Here is a 20,908-nt window from a genome sequence, read left to right on the forward strand (position 1 = left end):
ACATTGCCAAACGTTCCCTGGGAGACGGAATCGCCCCCACTTGAAAGCCATTGTCATACATAAACCAAAATAAGCCTTGTAAGTCCAGTGTACAAAATCTAAGCCTTGTAAGTCCAGTGTTTTTATAGGATGTTTAGAGTGATATAAAGTTACCAACCTTCCAGCAGAAAATGGGCTGTTAGTGCTTTCTCTTGATAAGGACAGTTTTTTGACATGTGGTATTGGTGGGTGGCAGGGGTAATGACATATTCACACCATTCCCCTATACGAAATATTTTACTGAACACTAACTCTATGTGGATTTGGCCTGTAATGTGCAGAAATTTATAGAAAATATAGAAAACAGAGTTACCATACTTAAGGGGTTGGCCAAATAAGTAAAAAGCAATAAAATAAGCCTTTGCTATCCTTTACTCCAGTAGATATCAACCAGAAGCAATTCTGTTCCCCAGGGGACATTTGGCAATGTCTGGAGACATTTTTGATGATCATGACCGGCATCGAGTGGGTAGAGGCCAGGGATGCTGTTAAACACCCTGTAAGAAACAACGGTCTGGTCCAAAGTGTCCATGATACTGAAATTGAGAAAAACTATTTTAACCTTTAGATCATCTAACAGAAGAATGACCATCAATCAATCAGTTAATTACTCAGTAAAACTAGTTTTATTTTACATTGCTTTTTGCTATTTACGTTTTAGTAAGGGCTGAAAGCAAAGAGTATGAAGATTTTTCATGTATGAGCTGTAGCCGGATAATTGGGATTTGACCATAGCAAGAATAAAACGTATGCTCAGAAGGGAAGTAAAACGTACGTTTGACTCTCACAACTATGAGCATTACTATCCCTAAGGTAATTAGGGCCAAATAAGTGTGAGTGGCTTTGCCAAGATCACAGCAGTAAATGTGAGCAGAGCTGGGGCTAGAAACCAGGTCTCCTGATTCCTAATTTTGACAGCTGTTAAATTCTGCTCAGGAGCCAGCGGCAAGACCATTGGTTTGAAAGGGAGATCATATTGCTATTTTTATGAGAGCCCCTGGGTGTTAGGCAGGTGCACACAGTGTGCTCTCTCCTTCTATGGAGGTGAGTAGAGCATGGCATTGGGACAGTGTGTTTCTTCTCCAAGTCCAGTCTCCCTTCCTCTCCTCCTCTCCATGTGCCACTTGGCAAAAGACTAGCCACCCTAGGCAGACGCATCAAAGCTCTTTAGTATGGAAAAAAATAACATAACATGGAATTATGAGGACCTAAGACCGAAGGGAATCAGTGTTAGGTGTTAGGGGGGTGTTAGAGGAACAGACATTGAAGCTGGCGGGGAACAGTATAAACATGTGACGTGAATCTGGATTTTAGTTAAGGCATCTTAAAAGTGAGGAATATAAGTCAATGGGACAGCAAGTGGGAGATTTTGACAAGGAAGGGTGTGTTTGCAGTTGCTAAGAGGGAGAAAATGAGAAAAGAGATATAAGATTTGCTGCAGAAAAGAAGAGATGGAGTTAAAACATTCTGGGGTTTGTCCTGGCCGGCTTTTCTCAGTGGTTAGAGCATCGGCTGGTGGACTGAAGGGTCATGAGTTCGATGCCGGTCAAGGGCATGTACCTCGGTTGCAGGCTTGATCCCTGCCCCAGTCGGGGCGTGTGTGGGAGACAACCAGTCAATGTGTCTCTCTCACATTGACGTTTCTCTCTCTGTCTCTCCCCATCCCTTCCACTTTCTCTAAAAAAAAAAAAAAAATCAATGGAAAAAATATCCTTGGGTGAAGATTAACCAACAAAAAAAGATTGTGGATTTTTTAAAACTACAAAAACTCTGCTTTGCCTGGCTGGAGTGGCTCAGTGGATTAAGCGTCATCCCAGGAACCAAGAGGTACCTTGTTGGATTCCTTGTCAGGGCACAAGCCCGGGTTTCGGGCTCGATCCCCAGTAGGAGGCATGCAGGGGGCAGCCGATTGATAGGTGCTTCTCTCTCATTGATGTTTCTACCTCTCTCTCCCTCTCCCTTTGTCTCTCTCTCAAATCAATTAAAAAACAAAACAAAACCCAAAACTCCACTTATACAGTGCTTTTTATTTGCTTGGTACTTTACAAATACTTTTTAAATCCTCACAGTTGAGAAACCTTTAGCCAGGCTCATCAAGAAAATGAGACAGAGAGGGAGAGCACAAATAGATAAAAACAGAAATTTTAAAAAGGGTTACATAGACACTTCTCAAAGAGGACATACGGATGGCCAAGAGACATATGAAAAAATGCTCAAAGTCACTAATCATCAGAGATGCAAATTAAAACCACAATGAGGTATCACCTCACACCCGTCAGAATAGCTCCATCAACAAATCAACAAACGACTCCTGCTGGCGAGGGTGTGGAGAAAGGGGAGCCTAGTGCACTGCTGGTGGGAATGCAGACTGGGGCAGCCACTATGGAAAACAGTATGGAGGTTCCTCAAAAAATTAGAAATGGAGCTGCCTGTTGACCCAGTGATCCCACTTCTAGGAATGTACCCTAAGAATCCTGAAACATTAATCAGAAAGAATATATGCCCCCCGATGTTCATAGCAGCGCAGTTTACAATAGCTAAGATCTGGAAGCAGCCCAAGTGCCCATCAGGAGATGAGTGGATAAAAAAGCTGTGGGACATTCACACCATGGAATACTACGCAGCTGTAAAGAAGAAGAATCTCGTACCCTTTGGGACAGTATGGATGGACCTGGAGAGTATTATGCTCAGTGAAATAAGCCAGGCAGAGAAAGACAAACATCACATGATCTCGCTCATACGTGGAATCTAAAGAACTTAATAAACTGATGAACAGAATAGATTCAATGGCATGGAATCATAGATGAGACTGACGAATGTCAGAGGGATGGAGGAGGGCGGGTGGGTGGAGGGGGAGAGAGTAACCAAAGAATTTACATGCATATATGCACAACCCAAGGACACGGACAATGGTGGGGAGAGGGACTGGTGAGGGGGAGGGGACGGGGTGGAATGGGTCATTGGGGAGAAAAAGGGGCATTTGTAATATTTTAAACAAAAATAAAATTAAAAAATAAAATCACCAACTGCAATAAAAAATAAAGGGGGTTACAACCTATACCACAGAAATACAAAGGATGGTAAAAGATTATTATGAACAATTATATGCGAAGAAATTGGACAACCTAAAAGAAATGGACATATTTCTAGAAACATACAAACTTCTAAGACTGAACCAGGAAAAAAGAGAATATCTGAACAGGCCAATTATTAGCAATGAAACTGAAGTACTATTAAAAAGAGCTCCAAGAAACAAAAGTCCAGGACCAGACAGCTTCACTGGTAAATTCTACCAAACATTTAAAGAAGAATTAATACCAATCCTTCTCAAACTATTACAAAAAATTGAAGAGGAAGAAACACTTCCTAATTCATTCTGCAAGGCCAGCATTACCCTGACACCAAAATCAAAGACACTACAAAAAAAAAAAAAGAAAATTACAGGCCAATATCCCTGATAAATAGATGAGAAAATTCTCACCAAAATACTAGCAAACTGAATTCAATAATATATTAGAAAGATTATATACTATGATCAAGTGAGATTTATCCCCAGGATGCAAGGACTGCTCAATATCTGCAAACAATTAATATTATAGATTACATCAACAAAAAAAAGGATAAAAATCATATAATCATCTCAACAGAGATGATTAAAAAGCATCTGACAAGATACAGCATCCATTTATGATAAAAATGCTCAACAAAGTGGATATAGAGGAAACTTACCTCAACATAATAAAGGCCAGATATGACAAACCCACACCGAATATCATACTAATGGTGAAAAGCTAAAAGCTTCTCCTCTAAGACCAGGAACAAGACAAGGGTGCCCATCACTGTTATTCAATATAGTATTGGAAGTCCAACCACAGCAATTAGACAAGAAAAAGATATAAAAGGCATCAAAGTTAGAAAGGAAGACGTAAAACTGTCACTATTTGCAGATATAATACTATAGATAGAAAACCCTAAAGACTTTACCAAAAATTAATTGAATTAATAAACGAATTTAGTAGAGTAGCAGGATACAAAATCAATATCCAAAAATCGGTGGCTTTTCTATATAGTAATAACAAATGGCCAGAAGAAGAAATTAAGACAACAATCCCATTTATAAGTGCATCAGAAAGAATAAAATACCTAGGAATAAGTTTAACCAAGGAGGTAAAGGCCTATACTCTAAAATCTATAAAACATTGAAGAAATTGAAGAGAACACTCAAAAACAGAAGGCTATATCATGCTCATGGACTAGAAGGATTAATATCTTTCAAGTGTCCTAAAATAATGTACAGATTCAATGCAATCCCTATCAAAATACGTGGCATTCTTCTCAGAACTACAACGAACAATCCTAAAATGTATATAGAACCACAAAATCCACGCAGAGCCAAAGCAATACTGAGAAAGAAGAAAGCGGCATTATCAGTCTCTCTGATTTCAAACTATACTACAAGGCCATAAAAATCAAAACAGTATGGTATTGGTACACAAACAGGCACATAGGTCAATGGAACCGAATAGACAGTCAAAAATAAACTCTCATTTATATGGTCAATTAATCTATGACAAAGGAGGCAAAAACATAAAATGGAGAAAAGATAGTCTCTTTAACAAGTAGTGCTGGGAAAACTGGACAGATACATGCAAAAAAAAAAAGAAACTGCACCATTGTCTTACACTGTATACAAAGATAAACTCAAAACCGATTAAAGACTTAAACATTCACCATAAAACTCCTAGAAGAAAACACAGGTGCAGTAAAACCTCTATATAACAGATTAATTCGGGCAAGGGGGTGTCTGTTAAAGCCGAAAGTCTGTCATATACTAAAGTAGGTTTTCCGAATGTGTATGTTAAAATATTGACAAATTAGTTAGTTTACCTGTTTTTACTTATGTAGACATGTTTGTGTAATTAAAATGAAGTATGTATGAAAAGTTTAATTTCACAGAAAAGTTTTCTGTATGCATTACAGTACTTTAAAAAATATATGTTTTTATTGATTTTAGAGAGAGAGGAAGGGAGAGGGAGAGAGAAACATTGAGGAGAGAGAAACACTGATGAGTTGCTTCCTGTACGCCCCTTATTGAGGACCAAGCCCACAAGGCTGGCATGTGCCATGACCGGAAATCAAACCAGTGACCTCTTGGTGCATAGGTCAATGCTCAGCTATTGAGCCACACTGTAAAACGGCCAGGCTGTATTACAGTAATTTTAAATTTATACTGAATTGGTCTAGTAAGTGTGTGCATTCACCAGTCACCAGTCATAAACAAGTGCACACGGCCGGGGCGTGGCTTAGCGCACATGGGAACATCAGCGGGCAAGCATTAAAATTGCTACAGAAAGTTATGCCATCTGCTACATTAGATGCAGTGTGATCACATGCTAATCATTTGCTGAACACTGTTTACGAGCCGTGACTCTTGGATTTAAATATGTAGACTATAGTTGTAGGCATGTCATATTTATTTATGTCAGCAAAATTACTACAGTGTTGTGTTCAACATATGGCCTATTTGCTAAAATTTGTTAAAAATTACAGTGAATTAATAACAAAAATAACCTGTTAATTTAATTATAGCAAATGTTGGTTAAAAGCATTTAAAAATTAACAGGGTGTTAATTTTTACATACGGACTGGAAATTTTGTCCTTTAAATCCAAAGTCTGTTAAATTGAGGTGCGCAAAATTGAGAATTTACTGTAATAAACTATTTGAAATCTGTCTTAGTAATATCTTTTTGGATGTATCCCCTTGGGCAAACACAACAAAAGAAAAAAAACAAATGGCACTACATTAAACTAAAAAGCCTCTGTACCACAAAGGAAACCATCAACAAAAAGAAGACAGCCTACTGAGTGGGAGAAGATATTCACAAATGACGTATCTGCTAAGGGGTTAATATCCAAAATGTATGAGGAACTCATACAACTCAGTAACAAAAAATAAACAATTGATCAAAAAATGGACAGAGGAGTCCTGGCTGGTGTGGCTCAGTTGGTTGGAGCATTGTCCTGTGCAACAAAGGGCCACTGGTTTGATTCCCAGTCAGGGCACATATCTGGGTTGTGGGTTTGATCCCCGGTCGGGGTGTGTATGGGAGGCAACCGATCAATGTTTCCATCGATCTTTGCTCTCTCACATGGATGCTTCTTCCTCTCTCTCTCCTTCCCTCTCTCTCTCTCTCCCTCCCCTTTCATCTCTTCTAAAATCAATGAAAGCACATCCTCAGGTGATGATTTTAAAAAAAAAATGGACAGAGGACATGAATAGACATTTCTCCAAATAAGACATAGATGACCAACAGACATATGAAAGGATGCTCAACATCACTAATCATCAGGGAAACCCAAGTCAAAACCACAGTGAGAGGCTCCCTCGTAACAGTTAGAATAGATATTGTAAGAAAGTCAACAGATAACGAGTGTCGGTGGGGATGTGGAGAAGAGAGAATCCTGTGCACTGTTAGTAGAACTATAAATTGGTGCAGCCACTATGGAAACAGTAGGGACGTTCCTCAAAAAACTAAAAATAGAACTACCATATGACCCAGCAATTCCACTTCCTGGTATTTTTCTAAAGAAAACAAACAAACAAACAAACAAATAAACAAATTGAAAAGATATATGAAATCGTATGTTTGCTGCAGCATTATTTACAATAGCCAAGATGGACACAACCTAGGTGTCCAGCGACAGATGAAAGGCTAAAGATGTGATGCAATGGAATATTACTCAGCTATAAAAAAGTATGAAATCCCGCCGTTTGTGACAACATGGTATTACGCTAAGTGAAATAAGTCAGGCAGAGAAAGGCAAATACCACACGATTTCACTTATATGTAGAATCTAAAAACAACAACAAACATAAACAAACAAACAAGACACAAAAATAGACTCACAGAAACAGAGACAAACCGATGTTGCCAGAGGGGAGGTGGTTAGAGGGGCGGGTGAAAAGGCAAAGGGGAATATAGTCGATAACACCGTGGTGATTTTACCTGGGGACTCAGTGCAGCGCTCACTTTGTAAAGTATTTAAATGTCAAATCACTATGTTGTACGCCTGAAACAAATATAATATTGTACACCGACAATACTTTAATAAGAAAAATGGATAAATCCTCACAGTCACCTCATGATGTAGGTGCCATTACCATCGCCATTTGACACGTGAGGAAACTGAGGCACCGTAGGGTTGGATTGCTTACGTAAGGTCACACAGTTGGGAAGTCGCAGATTCAGTTGGGATGCAAAACCAGGCAACCTGGCTTCTGAGTGTTGCTCTCAACCACAGTGCCTTTCAGGTTAAATCCACAGAAGGTTATATCCACAGAAGTGGATATAACTGTGTTTTAGAAGTAGGGATTAAGAACTACTATAAAAGCTCATGGGCGGGGGGCAGACCAGGTCAGATTTAAGTGTCTAAAGCTTGGGCAGGGGGAGGAGTGTTAGTACCGGTTTATAATGAGGGATAAATCAGGAAAAGGCTATCCTCTTATAGAGTCAAAGCCAAAGTGGCCCCCACCTGCCCTCTTCAACATAGTCTGACCCACCCTGGAGCAGAGAAAATGAGAGCAGTGGTGTAAGAATGGGAGGGACATCCGAGACCACAGCTGTAAGAATGGGAGGGACATCCGAGACCACAGCTGTAAGAATGGGAGGGACATCCGAGACCACAGCTTGCAAAAGGCAGGATACAGACAAAGGAGAATGCCTCAGAGAGGAAGAAGTCTGCAACAGGGCTGTGCGGAGGCCTCCCTCACGTGTCACCCAACCCATTCCCGTTGTGGGTGACCAACCCAGAGTGTGAGTGAGCACAGCTTGGGTAATTAGGGTTGACATCGTGATGTAGGTCACAAAGGGTTCTTAACCATAGGCCTGTGAACCCCCTAAGTCTCTAGATAGAATTCATGGGGGCATGCGAATTTAGAAAAAATTATATCTTTGTTTTCACTGACCTCCTAACTGAAATTGAGCATTTCTTTCCATTATGAATGTTCACAACGAACCAGAGTAGTATCAGCAGAGCTTGACTTTGTCACAAATAGAAATCAGAAACATTTTCATATTACATTAGAATTGCTGCAGGTATATTAAAATATCATTTATATTCATCGCAACTTTGAAATGATGGTAGTTACTAGGTAGACATTATTAAATAACATAATTTGAGGATTTTTTCATATTTTGATAAACTATATTTCAATAAAACTGGTTTCCTTCGTAATTTTATGTATCTTATGCATTTAAAAAAATTCTGGCTAAGACAATTCAATGGGGAAAGAACAGTCTCTTCAACGAATGGTGCTGCGAAAATGGGATATCCACATAACGAGGAACGGAGTCGGGCCCTTACTTTACACCACGCAAAATTAGCTCAAAATTAACGGATCAAGGGTCTAGATTTAAGAGCTGAAGCTATAAAATTCCTAGAAGAAAACATGGGAAAAGTCTCATGATCTTGGATTTCACACGTTTCTTAAATACGACACCAAAGTCACAGGCAACAGAAGAAAAGAATAGATACATTGGATTCCATGAAAATTAAAAACTGTTGTGCACCAAAGGACACTATCAACAAAGTACAAAGACAACCTACAGAATGGGAGGAAAAAAATTGCAAATTATACATCCGATAAGGTTTTAATATTCAGGACACATAAAGAACTCCTACAACTCAGCAACAAAAGAAAAACAACCTGATTTTAAAAAGGGCAAAGGAAGTAAATGGCCATTTCTCCAAAGAAGATACACAAACGATCGGTAAGCGCCGGAATAGATGTTCGTCCCATTTAGTTACGACGAAATGGAAACACAGACAGGCAGACAAACGAAACCCACAGTGAGATACCACGTCACACCTCCTAGGATCTCTATAATCAAAAAAATTGGTAAATCGCAAATGTTGGAGAGGATGTGGAGAAATCGGAACATTTCTACATCGCTGGGGTGAATGTACAACGGTGTAGCTGCTGTAAAAACGTTTGGCAGTTCCTCAAAGAGTTAAACGCAGAATTACCCCATGATCCAACAACGCTGCTCCCAGGTATATACCTAAAAGTATTGAAAACAGGGGCTCAACGGATACCCCTATGCCAATATTCATGGCAGCATCTCTCACAACAGCCAAAAAGTAGAAACAGCCCAGGTGTCCACCCACAGCTGGCTGGATAAACCAAATGCGCTGTGTACATGTCATGGAATATCATTAGCCATAAAATGAAGCGCTGGTTCATGCTACAACATGGATGCGCCTTGACATGACAGACAAATATTATGTGGTTCCACTTAAATGAAATATATAGAATAGGCAATTCACAGAGACAGAAAGTGGAAGAGAGGTTACCGGGGGCTGGCGGAAGGGGAAAGTGGGGAGTTATTGCTTCATGGGTACCGAGTTTCTGTTTAAGGTGATGAAAAGTTTTGGAAACAAATAGTGGTGATGGTTACACAATACTGTGAATGTCATTAATGCCCATCTGTACACTTAAAAATGGTTAAAACAGCTAACTTATATGGTGTTTTTGGTTACAAGAGAAAAAGTTAAAATTTTTTTTTGGCAGAATCATAGACTTTACCAGATTAGTAAAAGTTTCACAGCACAAAACCAGGTTAGGAGCCCCTAGGCTGTAGGAGCTACAGTCACAGTGAGTATCACAGAAGGTGGGCCCGTGTTGGTGACCCCAAGTCCTGGGCGGGCACGGCTGGGTGTGAGACTAGAAGGACGTCATTCTCTGTCATTAATTCGTCCACCATGGTTGCTGTTTGTTGTTGTGAACAGACTGGTAATGCAATGCATTTATTAAACATCATCCCTAGAGGCTGTGGGGGACATCCAAGGTCTCTGTGCTCAAGAAGTTTACAATCAAGAAGGTGCTACAAGACAAAGCACGCGCACACACACACACGCGCACACACGTACAGACACACACGCACTCACTCAAACCGAAGAGCAATCATGCAGTAAAGCCGAGGGTTCTGGTGACAGGAATTCAGAGGAAGAAAACAGAAATAGGCACCAAAAGGAGTCGAATAGGGTTATGTGCTGCCAGCCTGGTCGTAGGGACAGGGCCACACACACGCACCTGCACTGGACGTGGTGTCTGAACGTGGTGATGTCAACGTCGAAGTTCCCGGAGGAGCCAGACTTCCTTCTGTGTTCCTGTTGAAAGGTCTCCTCGTTGTACACATCTCGCTTAACATCGTACGTGTAAGAATTTTCCCTACATCTAGAGTCATCGCCTTGAACGCTCCTCTCCGGTTGCATCGTTTCTGGGTGGATGGAAACAGATAAAACAAAAAACAATTTTAAAAGATCTAGACCCCTTTTAATAAAATAATGATACCTCTGCATAACACATTTGCATAACACATTGCAGTATCATAAACCTTACTCCCGTGTTTTACAATTTTATACTCAAAACCACCCTATAAAGAGTGCAAGGTGAGACTCAGTCTCATTTTGGAGAAACCGAAACCCAGAAGTTTAAACGGACTTGGCTGTTAAATAATTAGAGTCAGGACTAGGACCCAGGTGTCCTGCTAGGAAGCCTAGTTTTCTTTATATTCAATTACGTTGTGGAGAAATGATTATGAGACACAAGTCAGTACAACCACTAATTTTCAGTACAGATGCTGAGGGTTAAGTGGCCAGTCAATGCTGTGTCTTCTAACTCCCCCGCGGGAACAGCGCACCCAGCATTACCCCCTACCCATTCCCGCTCTTCGTTGCAATTGCTCGTCTGCTTGACCACTGTCTCCCACACGAAAACGTAAGCCTAACAGGCAGGACTTTGACTGCTCATGGCTGTATTCTCAGGGCCCAGAAGAGTGCCTGATATTTAGCAGACCCTCAACAAATATTTCTTAAATAACTATGTAGTCGTATCCAGTTAGTGGCATCGTGGTGTAGCAGAAAAACACTGCACAGGGCCTCAGGACACTGGGGTTCCAGCCCTGGCTGTTTTCCTAACTGGCTGTCTGATTGGGGGCACGTTTCCTAAAAAATAAGTTTCACTTTCCTTGCCCATAAAATGACACAGTTGGACCACATGATCTCTAAGGGCCACGTGACGATTTAAAACTCTGTATGGTCTTGCTCTTTCAAGACAATGAGAGGGAGGAACTAATGAGGATGCATACAGACCCGCCTCTGCAAGGAAGTATAACCGTTCTTGACCGTCTGTGTTTTCGAATAATAAAAAGGGCATAAACTCTAAACGTCTTCCACATAAATGTAAAAAAGCATATACATGTACATATATATTATAGCTAAAAAATATATAGGTAGACACAAAGTATGTAGATTACACAAATAGGTCTTTAATAGGCGAGGCTGAAAACAAGTTTAATGCATCATCAACTTCGTTTTCCTTCAGAATGACTGTGCATTACCATCGCCAACATTTACAGAGCTCTTAATATATGACAAGCATTGCATTAAATTTTTTTCATGAGTTTTTTTTCCCCCATTTAATTCTCACAATAATCCTGGTATTACTGTTATCCCTGTTTTATAGGTGATAAAACGGAGGCTTTAGAAAAGTTAAGTAATTGGGCTACAGTTAGCTATTGTATTTCTACATTTTTCATGTAATCTTTCAATAAAGAGCCATTACTAGAATATATCTGTTCCTGGCAACTAAAAGAAGCTAATTGACCTACTAATTATATTGAGATTATAGTAGCTGCCATCCTGGGTTGGATCCAGGGTCTAAAATCTAGCATTTTTGTTTCCGAAAGTGGCCCTAAGGCCGTTGGCGAGAAGCAGGCAATGTATGAACATCAAGGACAGTGGGAACAGTGGGATTGGAGGAGGCGGCCGCAGCTACTCAGCGCCAGCAACTGTCATGGGTCATGCTGGGCCCAGCATGGCCGGATCTGATTATTTCCAAGAGAAGCCATAATTCCAGATTTTACGTGAAATCTTCTGACTTTTAAATGCTGTCAATTACTTTATGTATTTTAAAAAACATAGTTCACATCGAACAGGACACCTCTGCAGGCTGGATTCAGCCTGTGGACCAGCCACGTGTGGCTTCCACACCCGGGGCCTTGTTACTGAAGACACAAAAAATCCACATCTCCTCCCATCACAAAGATAGTTTATCCCCCAAGAATTTCCCTCTCTTCCAAAGCCGAAGTATTTATATTTTCTGTTGTTGTACCCTATGGAGGTATCAATACCCGTAGTTCGCTTTTGGAAAGTAGTATTTCATTTCCGTGTCTTCATTCTACATCATTTATATTTCAAGAAGTGGTTCTCATCTACCAGACTAGGATTTGGTAAATTTGCCTGCTTTCATTTTCACAATTTTATATATTCCTCCCACATGTACTCTTGGTCTTTGTTTCCCACTGAAGAATGCTGTTCCACTTGCGGTAATTAATTTCATGTTCCAGAGACATTTGCTGAGTGTTAGGTGCTCCGGGGATACAAAACCTCTACAGCTTATTAGAATAAAAATAGCAAAATATAGGGCTGTAAGAGTTTAGAGGCGAGAAATACAGGAATTAGCGCTTATTGCTCCCTGCCATGGGCCAGGTTCTCCACACATCATCTCAAGAGGTAGGTACTGTTTTCCTGTTCACTATTATATTCACTTTACTGATGAATTCAGTGATTTCCTCAGAGTCCTACAATAATTAGATAGGAGAGCTGGAATCTGACTTCGGTTTTTCTGATTCCAAAATAGATACCACATCCTATTACCATGTAATCTCCTCCAGAGTGGAATTAATAATCCCAACCCAGAGGGACAGGGAAGTCCTCTGGGAGGAGATACGATTTCAGCTCTGCTCTGTCCAAACTGGGGGCAGGGAGGCGAACAGGGTATTTTAGGAATTGGACAGGCTAAATTTCAGAGGTAATAAGGTAATAAGGCAAGAACTCAATAGATCTTAGTAAAGTCCATGTTAAGCCCCAAAAAGTAGGTTGAGGCCTATTGTTAGAGGGTCTTGAATGCTGGGTTCGACCTGGACTTTTTAGCTATTTATTTATTTATTTATTTATTATTTATTTATTTATTTTAGAAGAAAGTGTAAAGATCCATTTTCTTTTTTTAAATATATATATATATATCTTTTGTTGATTTCAGAGAGAGGAAAGGAGAGGGAGAGAGACAGAAACATCAATGATGAGAGAGTCATTGATCGAGCCTGCAACCCAGGCATGTGCCCTGACCGGGAATCGAACCGTGATCGCCTGGATCCTAGGTTGATGCCCAACCGCTGAGCCACGCCCGGCCGGGCTGGACTTTTTAGCTATTTAAAGGGTTTGAGCAAATGTAGAATGTACACAGAGACACGCTTTGGGAAGACGAGTGTGTCAATGGTATGGTCTAGAGCTGTGCAGGCCAGGACAGTAGCCGCTGGCTACCTGTGGCTATTTAAATTTAACTTAATTAAAATAAAATAAAACAGGGGCTGCCATACTGGACGTCACAGACATAAAACATTCCCATCATTGCATTAAGTTCACCTGAACAGTACTTGGCGTTAGAAGAGACCGAGATAAAAAGGCCAGTCGGAGACCATTACTATTGCCTCTGGGGGGGGAGGTGACCAAACCATAACTTGTGGGACCGCAGTGAGGATGACCAGGAGGGGCAGGTGGAAAGCTGTCTTTAAAGGGCTCATCCTATGGCTCGCTAAAGGCAGGTAAGGAAAACACATGATTTCTTTATTGTTTTTTTTCTAGTAGTCTTCTCTGGAATTTCTCCAGCTCCACTATGTCTTTCTTGATTTTAGAGACACCCTCGTGGCTCAGTTTCATGCACTAGTAGTGCCTCTCCCCACAAGGAACAATGACCTGAACGAAGCTCCTACAGACAGGTGGCAGGTGCGCTCTGGTGTGGAGAAGGTGATGCCTCTCAGAAAAAAAGTCGTGCAAACTACCTTGATGGGATGATGACTTCTCAGCCGAGACACAGCCTAAGAGGGAGTCCCTGTCACCGACCCCTGAGCACTAGTGTGACGGGGCCTCTGCACCCAGTGAGATCAACAGCATGCTAAGCCCTGCCCATGATCTTGAAGATAAATGACCATTAGAAACCAGTTCTCTGGTGCTCCCTGCTATCAGACAAAATATTTAAGTGGGGGAACTGTGGGTCTGAACTCCTTAAGGTTTCATTTTGTAATTCTATAAATGTGAGATAATTCGGGGTACACGAATTCACTACCAATAGAAATTAGTTTGAGCTCTGTAGTCCACACTCTGTCCCTCCATAAACAGCACCATCACCACCCGGGAACTAGGTGAGAAATGCAAATGCTCAGGCCCCACCTGGCAGGACCTAATCAATCAGAGTCTCTGAGGATGGGCCAACCGTCTGGTTTATCTTTATTGAGTCTTTCCATGCTAAATTTGGGGACACTTAAAATACAGGCGCTTCTGACCTGGCTCCTTCATCCCCTAAAAGACCCCCTGTCTATCCAGCTCACCCACTGATTCACTTACAAAATGTGTCTGAAAGTATTTTAAAAATCAAGAATAAAAATTTTAAATGCAACCCCAGTAAATGTGAAATCCTGAACCTCAGTGTAGTTGCAAGACTCTCTCCCCGGATACCGTCATCTCTCGTCTCCTCTGTAATCATGGGAAGGTAAATTCACGTCCAAAATTTCGAAGGAAGCCTTGGGAATTCCATCGGACACAGCTCTCCGCGGGGGACCGCCCGCGTTTTTATGGGGGACGCATCGGTCCAGCGCTGCGCAAAGAGGCAGGTGACCCCCCGCCCCCCGGAGCTGAGCCCGGGCCGCAGACACCTCGCTGCGACGTGGGGGGGGGGTCACAGCAGGGGCGCTGGCGGGAGCGCACCGCCGGGGCGGGGCTGCGGGGAAGCTGCGCGGGGAGCGCTGATGCGCAGAGAAAGGGGCTGAGGCGGGGGGCGGGGGGCCTGGAAGTGGGGCGCAGTCGGGGGGCGGGACAAACAAAGGCAGTGAGGCCCGAAGGCAGGCGGCGGGTCTGCGCGGTCCGGCCTCAGGAGGACACGGGCGGGGGCGGGGCGAGGCCGGGCAGCGGGGCGGCGAGTTAGAAAGGACTCAGCCCGCCAAACGCACCCAACTGCCGCGGCCGTTCCACGCGGCGCCTCCGGAGCAGGCCCGCAGCCCCGCGACGGCAGCTGCGGGGAACGGCCGTCATTCATTCGTTCCGCAAGCTGTCCCCGCCCGGGCGCTCGGACCCGCGGCCAGGCGGCCTGTCCCTCGCCCCGCGGGCGGGCGCCGGGCCCCCCTCGCACCCGCGGCCGGCCCCCGGCGCCTCCGGGCCGCGGCTCACCTGGTTCCTCGGCGGGGCGGGAGTGCGGGCGCCCGAGGCCCACGCAGCTCCGGCCGGGCTGGCGGCGCCGCCCACACGGACGCCGGCGGTTCCGAGCCGTTGCGGCCGAGCCCGCGGGCATTCCGGCGGGCGGGCGGGCGGCGCGGGTGGCGAGCGGGGTCCCTGCGCCCTGCAGGCCCCCGACCTGGGCGCCCGGCCGCCCCTGGCTCCGCGTCCGACTGCTCGCGATGGAGGGTCCGCCGGGTGCCAGGCCTCCCGCCCGCCCCCGCATCCAGCCGTCCCCTTAAGTCTCCCCACAACCACGTCGGGTCAGAAAGAAGCGTGAGGAAGCCGGGGGCTGGGGGGCACCCGGGTCTCGGACCCCGGCTCTGGCCCCGCGAGCCCGGCTCCGGCCTCTGAAGCCCGGCCTGGGGCTCGGTCCCCGCCTCACCTGCAGGAACCCCTCCTCCCCAAGCTGCCTCTCGCTGCGCCCTCCGATTCCCTTTTCCACCCGCGACGGGCCCGCGCAGCTTCGCGCTTGCGGGGCTGCGGCGTTTCTCGCAGAGCAGCCACGCTCCGCATTCCCGCCGCGAGCTCCGCGCCTGGAGGGGCGGGGTCTGGCCTCCATTCCCCGCGGGGGCCCCAGCACCTAAGCCGGTGCGGCGGACGCGGCAAGTTTGTATCCAACGACTGAACGGTTGCTCCGAAGGCAACTGCAAGCTCCAGGCAGGCAGCGACTGTATCTGCGTTTTAACCACCCTTCCATCGGAGGTGCCCCGCAGCCAGCAGGCGCTCAGGGCATCTTCACTGAATGAGTGAGCGAGTGTAATGCTCACCTCCTCTTCTCCCTTCATCCCAATTTGCTGGACACATTTATGATTTTCTTAGGATTCCTCCTTCCAAGGTTCCCCCCTCTTCCCCTCAATTCCCTGCGCCCAGCCCTCAGTTTCCCCACAGTCCTGTGTTGGCTCTCGCCTCTTCTTTCAACCTTCATCACCTCTCTGAAAGCTCCCTACCCCGCCGGTGGGCTCGGAACACGTTCAAGCACCGTGTCTCCGCAGGCAGGAGAATCCAGGCCCAGCCACACTGAATCCAAAAAAAGCTTTGCACGAATCACCCCTGAGTCAGGTTTTAGGTTTTTGTTTATTATTTTTTTTCCTGGTCATTGTTCAAAATCTGTTCAACAAATATCTATGGGGTATCTGTTATGTCCTAGGCACCATGCTAGATGCTGGAACAAGATCGGCAAAGTCTGAGCGCCCCAAGGGGTGCCTAACACAGAGGAGAGTAGTTGTGGGAAGTGATGAGAGCTATCTTGGGGTACACCCAGTTCTTTCTTTTAGGGTCCAGCTCTTGTGCTTTCTGTAACAGGCCTTGGCATAGGAATGGGCTGGTAACAGTGGGCGTAGGTATGGGGCTACCCTGCCTTGCCTCTCCATATTTATTAGCTTTACAAATAAGTGACTGATTAGGTGGGAATGGAAGAAAGGAGCTCTCTTTTGCATTAGTTGGAACTAAGGGCCAAGAAAAATCAGTTGACTAATAAGATCGCTCTGCCCCGTTTTTCTTCCTCTGAGAGGCATGAGTTAGATGCTTAGCATCCTGTTTCCTGGAAGCGCTTCAGGGCAGGAGTCAGTTTCACACAATCAGGGTAGTGGTTTCAAAAATTCTTCTCAAAGGGAGATACCAGGGGCTTTCCTGGACCGGAACTGCCTGGGGCGTATTGGAAAATGTACATTCTTGGTGCCCCCTCGTGGACCTTAGCCAGCCAGACTCCCTGGGAATCTGCATTTTTAAACTCCCGAGGTGACTCTTAGGCACATAAGAGTTTGAAAACTACTGGGAGAGTCTGGGTGCAAAACGTCAGCCTTAATGCAGGGCCACTCTTTGCTTTTGGGACCGATTTCATCAGAATCCCGAGGAGTAAGCCATGTCCTTGAGCAGATGGGAATGCAACAGCTTTCTGGACGGAACCTTTCTCTTTTTAAAAAAAATGCAATTATTTCTTGGAAATTGGGCGTTCCGCCGAGCAGGTGCTCTGCTGCCGCTGGTGACTAACCGCGCAGCTCAAAGACCCGTCGGCTGTTTTCCCGGCACCGTATTTGTCACTGTCACTTTGCACCAGGCGTTTGCCCCGCCGACCACAGCGGGGCGCACGCGGCATGCGTGGCCGGCTTAGCTTCTTCGCGGGGCCGCCTTCCCGCCCTCAGCATCAGGCGAGGAGCTCCTTCCTTCGGTCTCCAGCTGTTGCTCTCTTCTCGCGAGAACTGCTCCTGCCGTCCTCTTCCCTCACCCCCCTCCCTTGGGCAGGTTCCATATTGGGTAAAATCTCGGGTCGCGGAGAGTCCCGGGAGCTCATCTCGCGAGAGTACGGCGGGAGCTCCTGTTCTCTGGCTCTGGAACAGCGACCACTGGAGCCTCAGCAGGCGCAGCAGCTGGAGCCGCGGTGCGGGGTCGCAGCCCGCAGCCGGCCCGATCCGGGAGCGGGTGCAAGCAGCGCGTGGCGGGCGCAGCCCTGAGCCCGGGACCGCGACCTTGCCCTTTAGCGGGGCTCGTTTCGATCGCTGAGGCGCGTCCAGCCGCTGCGGCTGACAGGGGCCGCGCGCGCGGGAGTCGGCGGGGTCGCCGCAACCGCACCTGCGCGGGCGGCCGGTGCGGGGTCCCCGCCCTACCGCGTGGGCGACGAGGGCCCGGGAGCCGGTGCGGGTGCAGGCGGGGCCCCGGAGGGCCGCCTCCTCCCCCCGCGGCCGCCGCTGGAAGATGTCTCAGGAAAGGCCCACGTTCTACCGGCAGGAGCTGAACAAGACTATCTGGGAGGTGCCCGAGCGGTACCAGAACCTGTCCCCGGTGGGCTCCGGCGCCTATGGCTCCGTGTGGTGAGTGTCACTGGGCCCGGGGCCGCGGTGGCTAGCTGGCCCTCCATGCCCCAGGCCAGGCCTGCCCCCGCGGCTCAGCGATGCACCAAGTGGCAGGAATTTTCCTTGGGGGAGGGCATCGCTGCACCTTCGACCCCTGCCCAGCACTGCCTGTGCCCTTTGCGCCCCTCACCCTGCACTCTGCACCCCTAGGTGGGTGGTCAGCTGTGCGCAGGGTGCAGGTCCGCGGTGGGTGGCGGTGCTGGAGCTCGGCCTTGGCTCGCACCCTGCGCATTCCCTTCTTGGGGCTGCTGCTGCTGCGGGGGGGGGGGTCTCCCTGCTGGCGTCCAGCAGAAGGACCCCCTCCGGAGGCGCGCCCACCCCGGGCGCGGGCGCCTGTCCCCGGAGCAGTGCAGCCCCGGGAGCCGCCGGGAGGAGCCAAGGGCAGAGCCCCCCGGAGGCTGCGGCCGCGCGAGCAGCTCTGGCGACGCGGGGCGTCTTTGCAAAGCTCTTGTCAAAAGCCCATTTTGAGAAGCGTTCTTTTGGAATTCGCCGTTGAATTAGCAGCGACCCGGAGAGCTTAAAATACTGACTTTATCTCGGGGAGCGCCGCGCCAGCTGGAGCGGCGTTTCCGAGTCGGTTGGAAGCGCGTTTCCTCCCCGCGGCCCCGGCGGCGCGCGAGGCCGCTGCAGCCGCGGGAGCGGCCGCCGTGACTCACCCCCGCGCTCCCGAGTATTGTTTCACCCGACAGCGTTCTCGGTGCGGCCGGGGAGGTTCAGATCCGCTGGACGCCCTCAAGATCAAAACGTTCCTAACAATGCTGGGGGAATACTGTAAATATTTTTTTTTTATTGCGATAATTCTTGTGAATAATACCGTGTTTTTAAGGTCCCTGAGAATCTGCAGGGGACTTATTTACATTTATAGCCTGAAGTACACGGTGGCTTTCATAAGGATGTGGAATATATCAGCTTTAATTCACAGTGTGTTTCTAATTAAATTAAAATAATGCCATAAAATTTAAGGACCTGAAACATTTCACTTTACCTTCACTGACTAGCTTCCAAGGTTTTATACACTGTATTTTACATTCACTGTAATCTGAGAGCTCCTGGTCTGAAAACTGATTCATGTTCTTCATGCCCATGCAACATTTGAAAAGGGGTCTATAAAATTGTTTCTTGTTTTGGAACAAATTCGGGGCTTTTGAACGTATTAATCTTTCAATATAATTCATGTGTTTCTTAAAGTCACATCATGAATTTCCTGTTTGGTAGAATCTTCTGGGTAATTGAGATTGTGCAATTGTGCCCAGCAACAGATCATATTGCATTATCTAGTTCAAGCTGCTTGAATTTGTTGCACCATGCCTGACATCTTTTCCACATATTTATAGTACAGCGGTCTACATTTTCAGGGAATTTGCAGCATTATAGTGTGTGTGTGTGTGTGATTGACTTGCTAATTTTCAAAGGTGTATCTGGATCATTGCTCCTTTAATAGCTCATTAGTTTACTTTGTTTCTCATTCTTGAATTGACACATTAATATTTGTAGTACCAAGTTTTTGTTTCCAATGATGTTTAAACTTTAATGGAGTGATACTGTAGAATAGTCCAGCTACAGCGAGTTCAGTGAACTTGAAAAGAAAGGCTTGCAAGGTTTCCCTGCTGTTGGTGTGAATAGCTCTGCACTGAAACTGAAGGTCCAGATTCTCAGTGAAGTGCCGTTAAAATGAACTCCGCATTTCTTTAGTGCTGCTAGACATTTCTGGCTTTGAAGCCAGAAATGTCTGACACTTGAAAGTAATTTTGTTAAACAGGTTTTAAAAAATAGGTGATACATTTACATTGTATAAAGTTCAAAAGGTATGAAAAGATATTCAGTGAGAAGTCTTTTCTTTCTGTTCTCCAGCCATGCTGTTCCTTTCCTCAGAGACAGCCCGTTGAGTTTCTCGTGTGTCTTTCCAGGGCCGCAGAGTTTGTTTTTTCAGTAGTGTTTCTGTGAAGGGGATTTAAGGTGTCACCCATTGCACTGGGGTGGAGGACGGTACAACCGATACAGGTAACGATTATAGACAAATAGAGCTGATTTTGGATAAAAAAAATATCAGAATTTAGATTCACAAGTAAGTATTATATCATTCAGAGTAGTTATTTGAAGTTGTTCTTTCAGTTAGGAACTTTTCATGTATGGCAGAAAGTACTTTTTTTGAACTTCTCTTAGACCCCATTTTCGAGTCCATGTTACTCTTCACCATCTTCATCCTCTGAGTGCAGATTTTAGGCATCCACAAAATCACTGAATCTAAATAATAGTGAATTTGTGCTAAAGTCTGGTGAAAAAGATTAAGCAGTCAGGTTGGTGATACTGTTTTATGTCTAATAGTAGTCTCAACTAAAAAGTGATGACACAGAATTGCTTGTGTGACTTGTAGAACTGGATCTGAAGTCTGTTCCCAAGAAGAATTTCTCAGAGTATCTTAAGAATGCAGCCTCACTGAAATGTGTCAGCCTCCTAATTAGATTGTTCTGAAGTGCGATATGCTTTGATGTGTAGCTTGATTTTTTTTTTACACATTAAGGCTGTTTCCATGATTTTAATTTGTACTGAGTATATAATAAAAATGCAAATAGAGCTGGTGTGACCAACCACAAATCAAAGATCAAAGAATCAGACTAGAAATTTGAGAATGGACACGGTTTCACAAAGATGCCTTTCCTTTTTAAAGGGTAAAGGGAACTAAACT

At 45.4% G+C, this 20,908-nt stretch overlaps 2 protein-coding genes across 3 annotated transcripts in view; one reads left to right on the plus strand and one right to left on the minus strand.

Annotated features, from left to right (window-relative positions):
- SLC26A8 (solute carrier family 26 member 8) overlaps nucleotides 1–10,315 on the minus strand; it is an 83,280-nt gene extending 72,965 nt beyond the window's left edge. The window contains exon 1 of the mRNA XM_016223671.2: nucleotides 10,134–10,315. Within this exon, the coding sequence (XP_016079157.2) occupies nucleotides 10,134–10,315 (182 nt within the window). The remainder of the gene's footprint in view (nucleotides 1–10,133) is intronic.
- Nucleotides 10,316–18,032: 7,717 nt separating this feature from the next.
- The window catches only part of MAPK14 (mitogen-activated protein kinase 14), a 67,060-nt gene continuing 64,184 nt past the window's right edge, over nucleotides 18,033–20,908 (plus strand). For both annotated transcript variants that reach the window (XM_016223724.2, XM_016223725.2), the window contains exon 1: nucleotides 18,033–18,180. In XM_016223724.2, coding sequence (XP_016079210.1) covers nucleotides 18,065–18,180 — 116 coding nt within the window. In that variant the 5' untranslated portion in view covers nucleotides 18,033–18,064. The remainder of the gene's footprint in view (nucleotides 18,181–20,908) is intronic.

Source organism: Miniopterus natalensis, chromosome 5 (assembly GCF_054644295.1).
Source record: "Miniopterus natalensis isolate mMinNat1 chromosome 5, mMinNat1.hap1, whole genome shotgun sequence".
NCBI lineage: Eukaryota > Metazoa > Chordata > Mammalia > Chiroptera > Miniopteridae > Miniopterus > Miniopterus natalensis.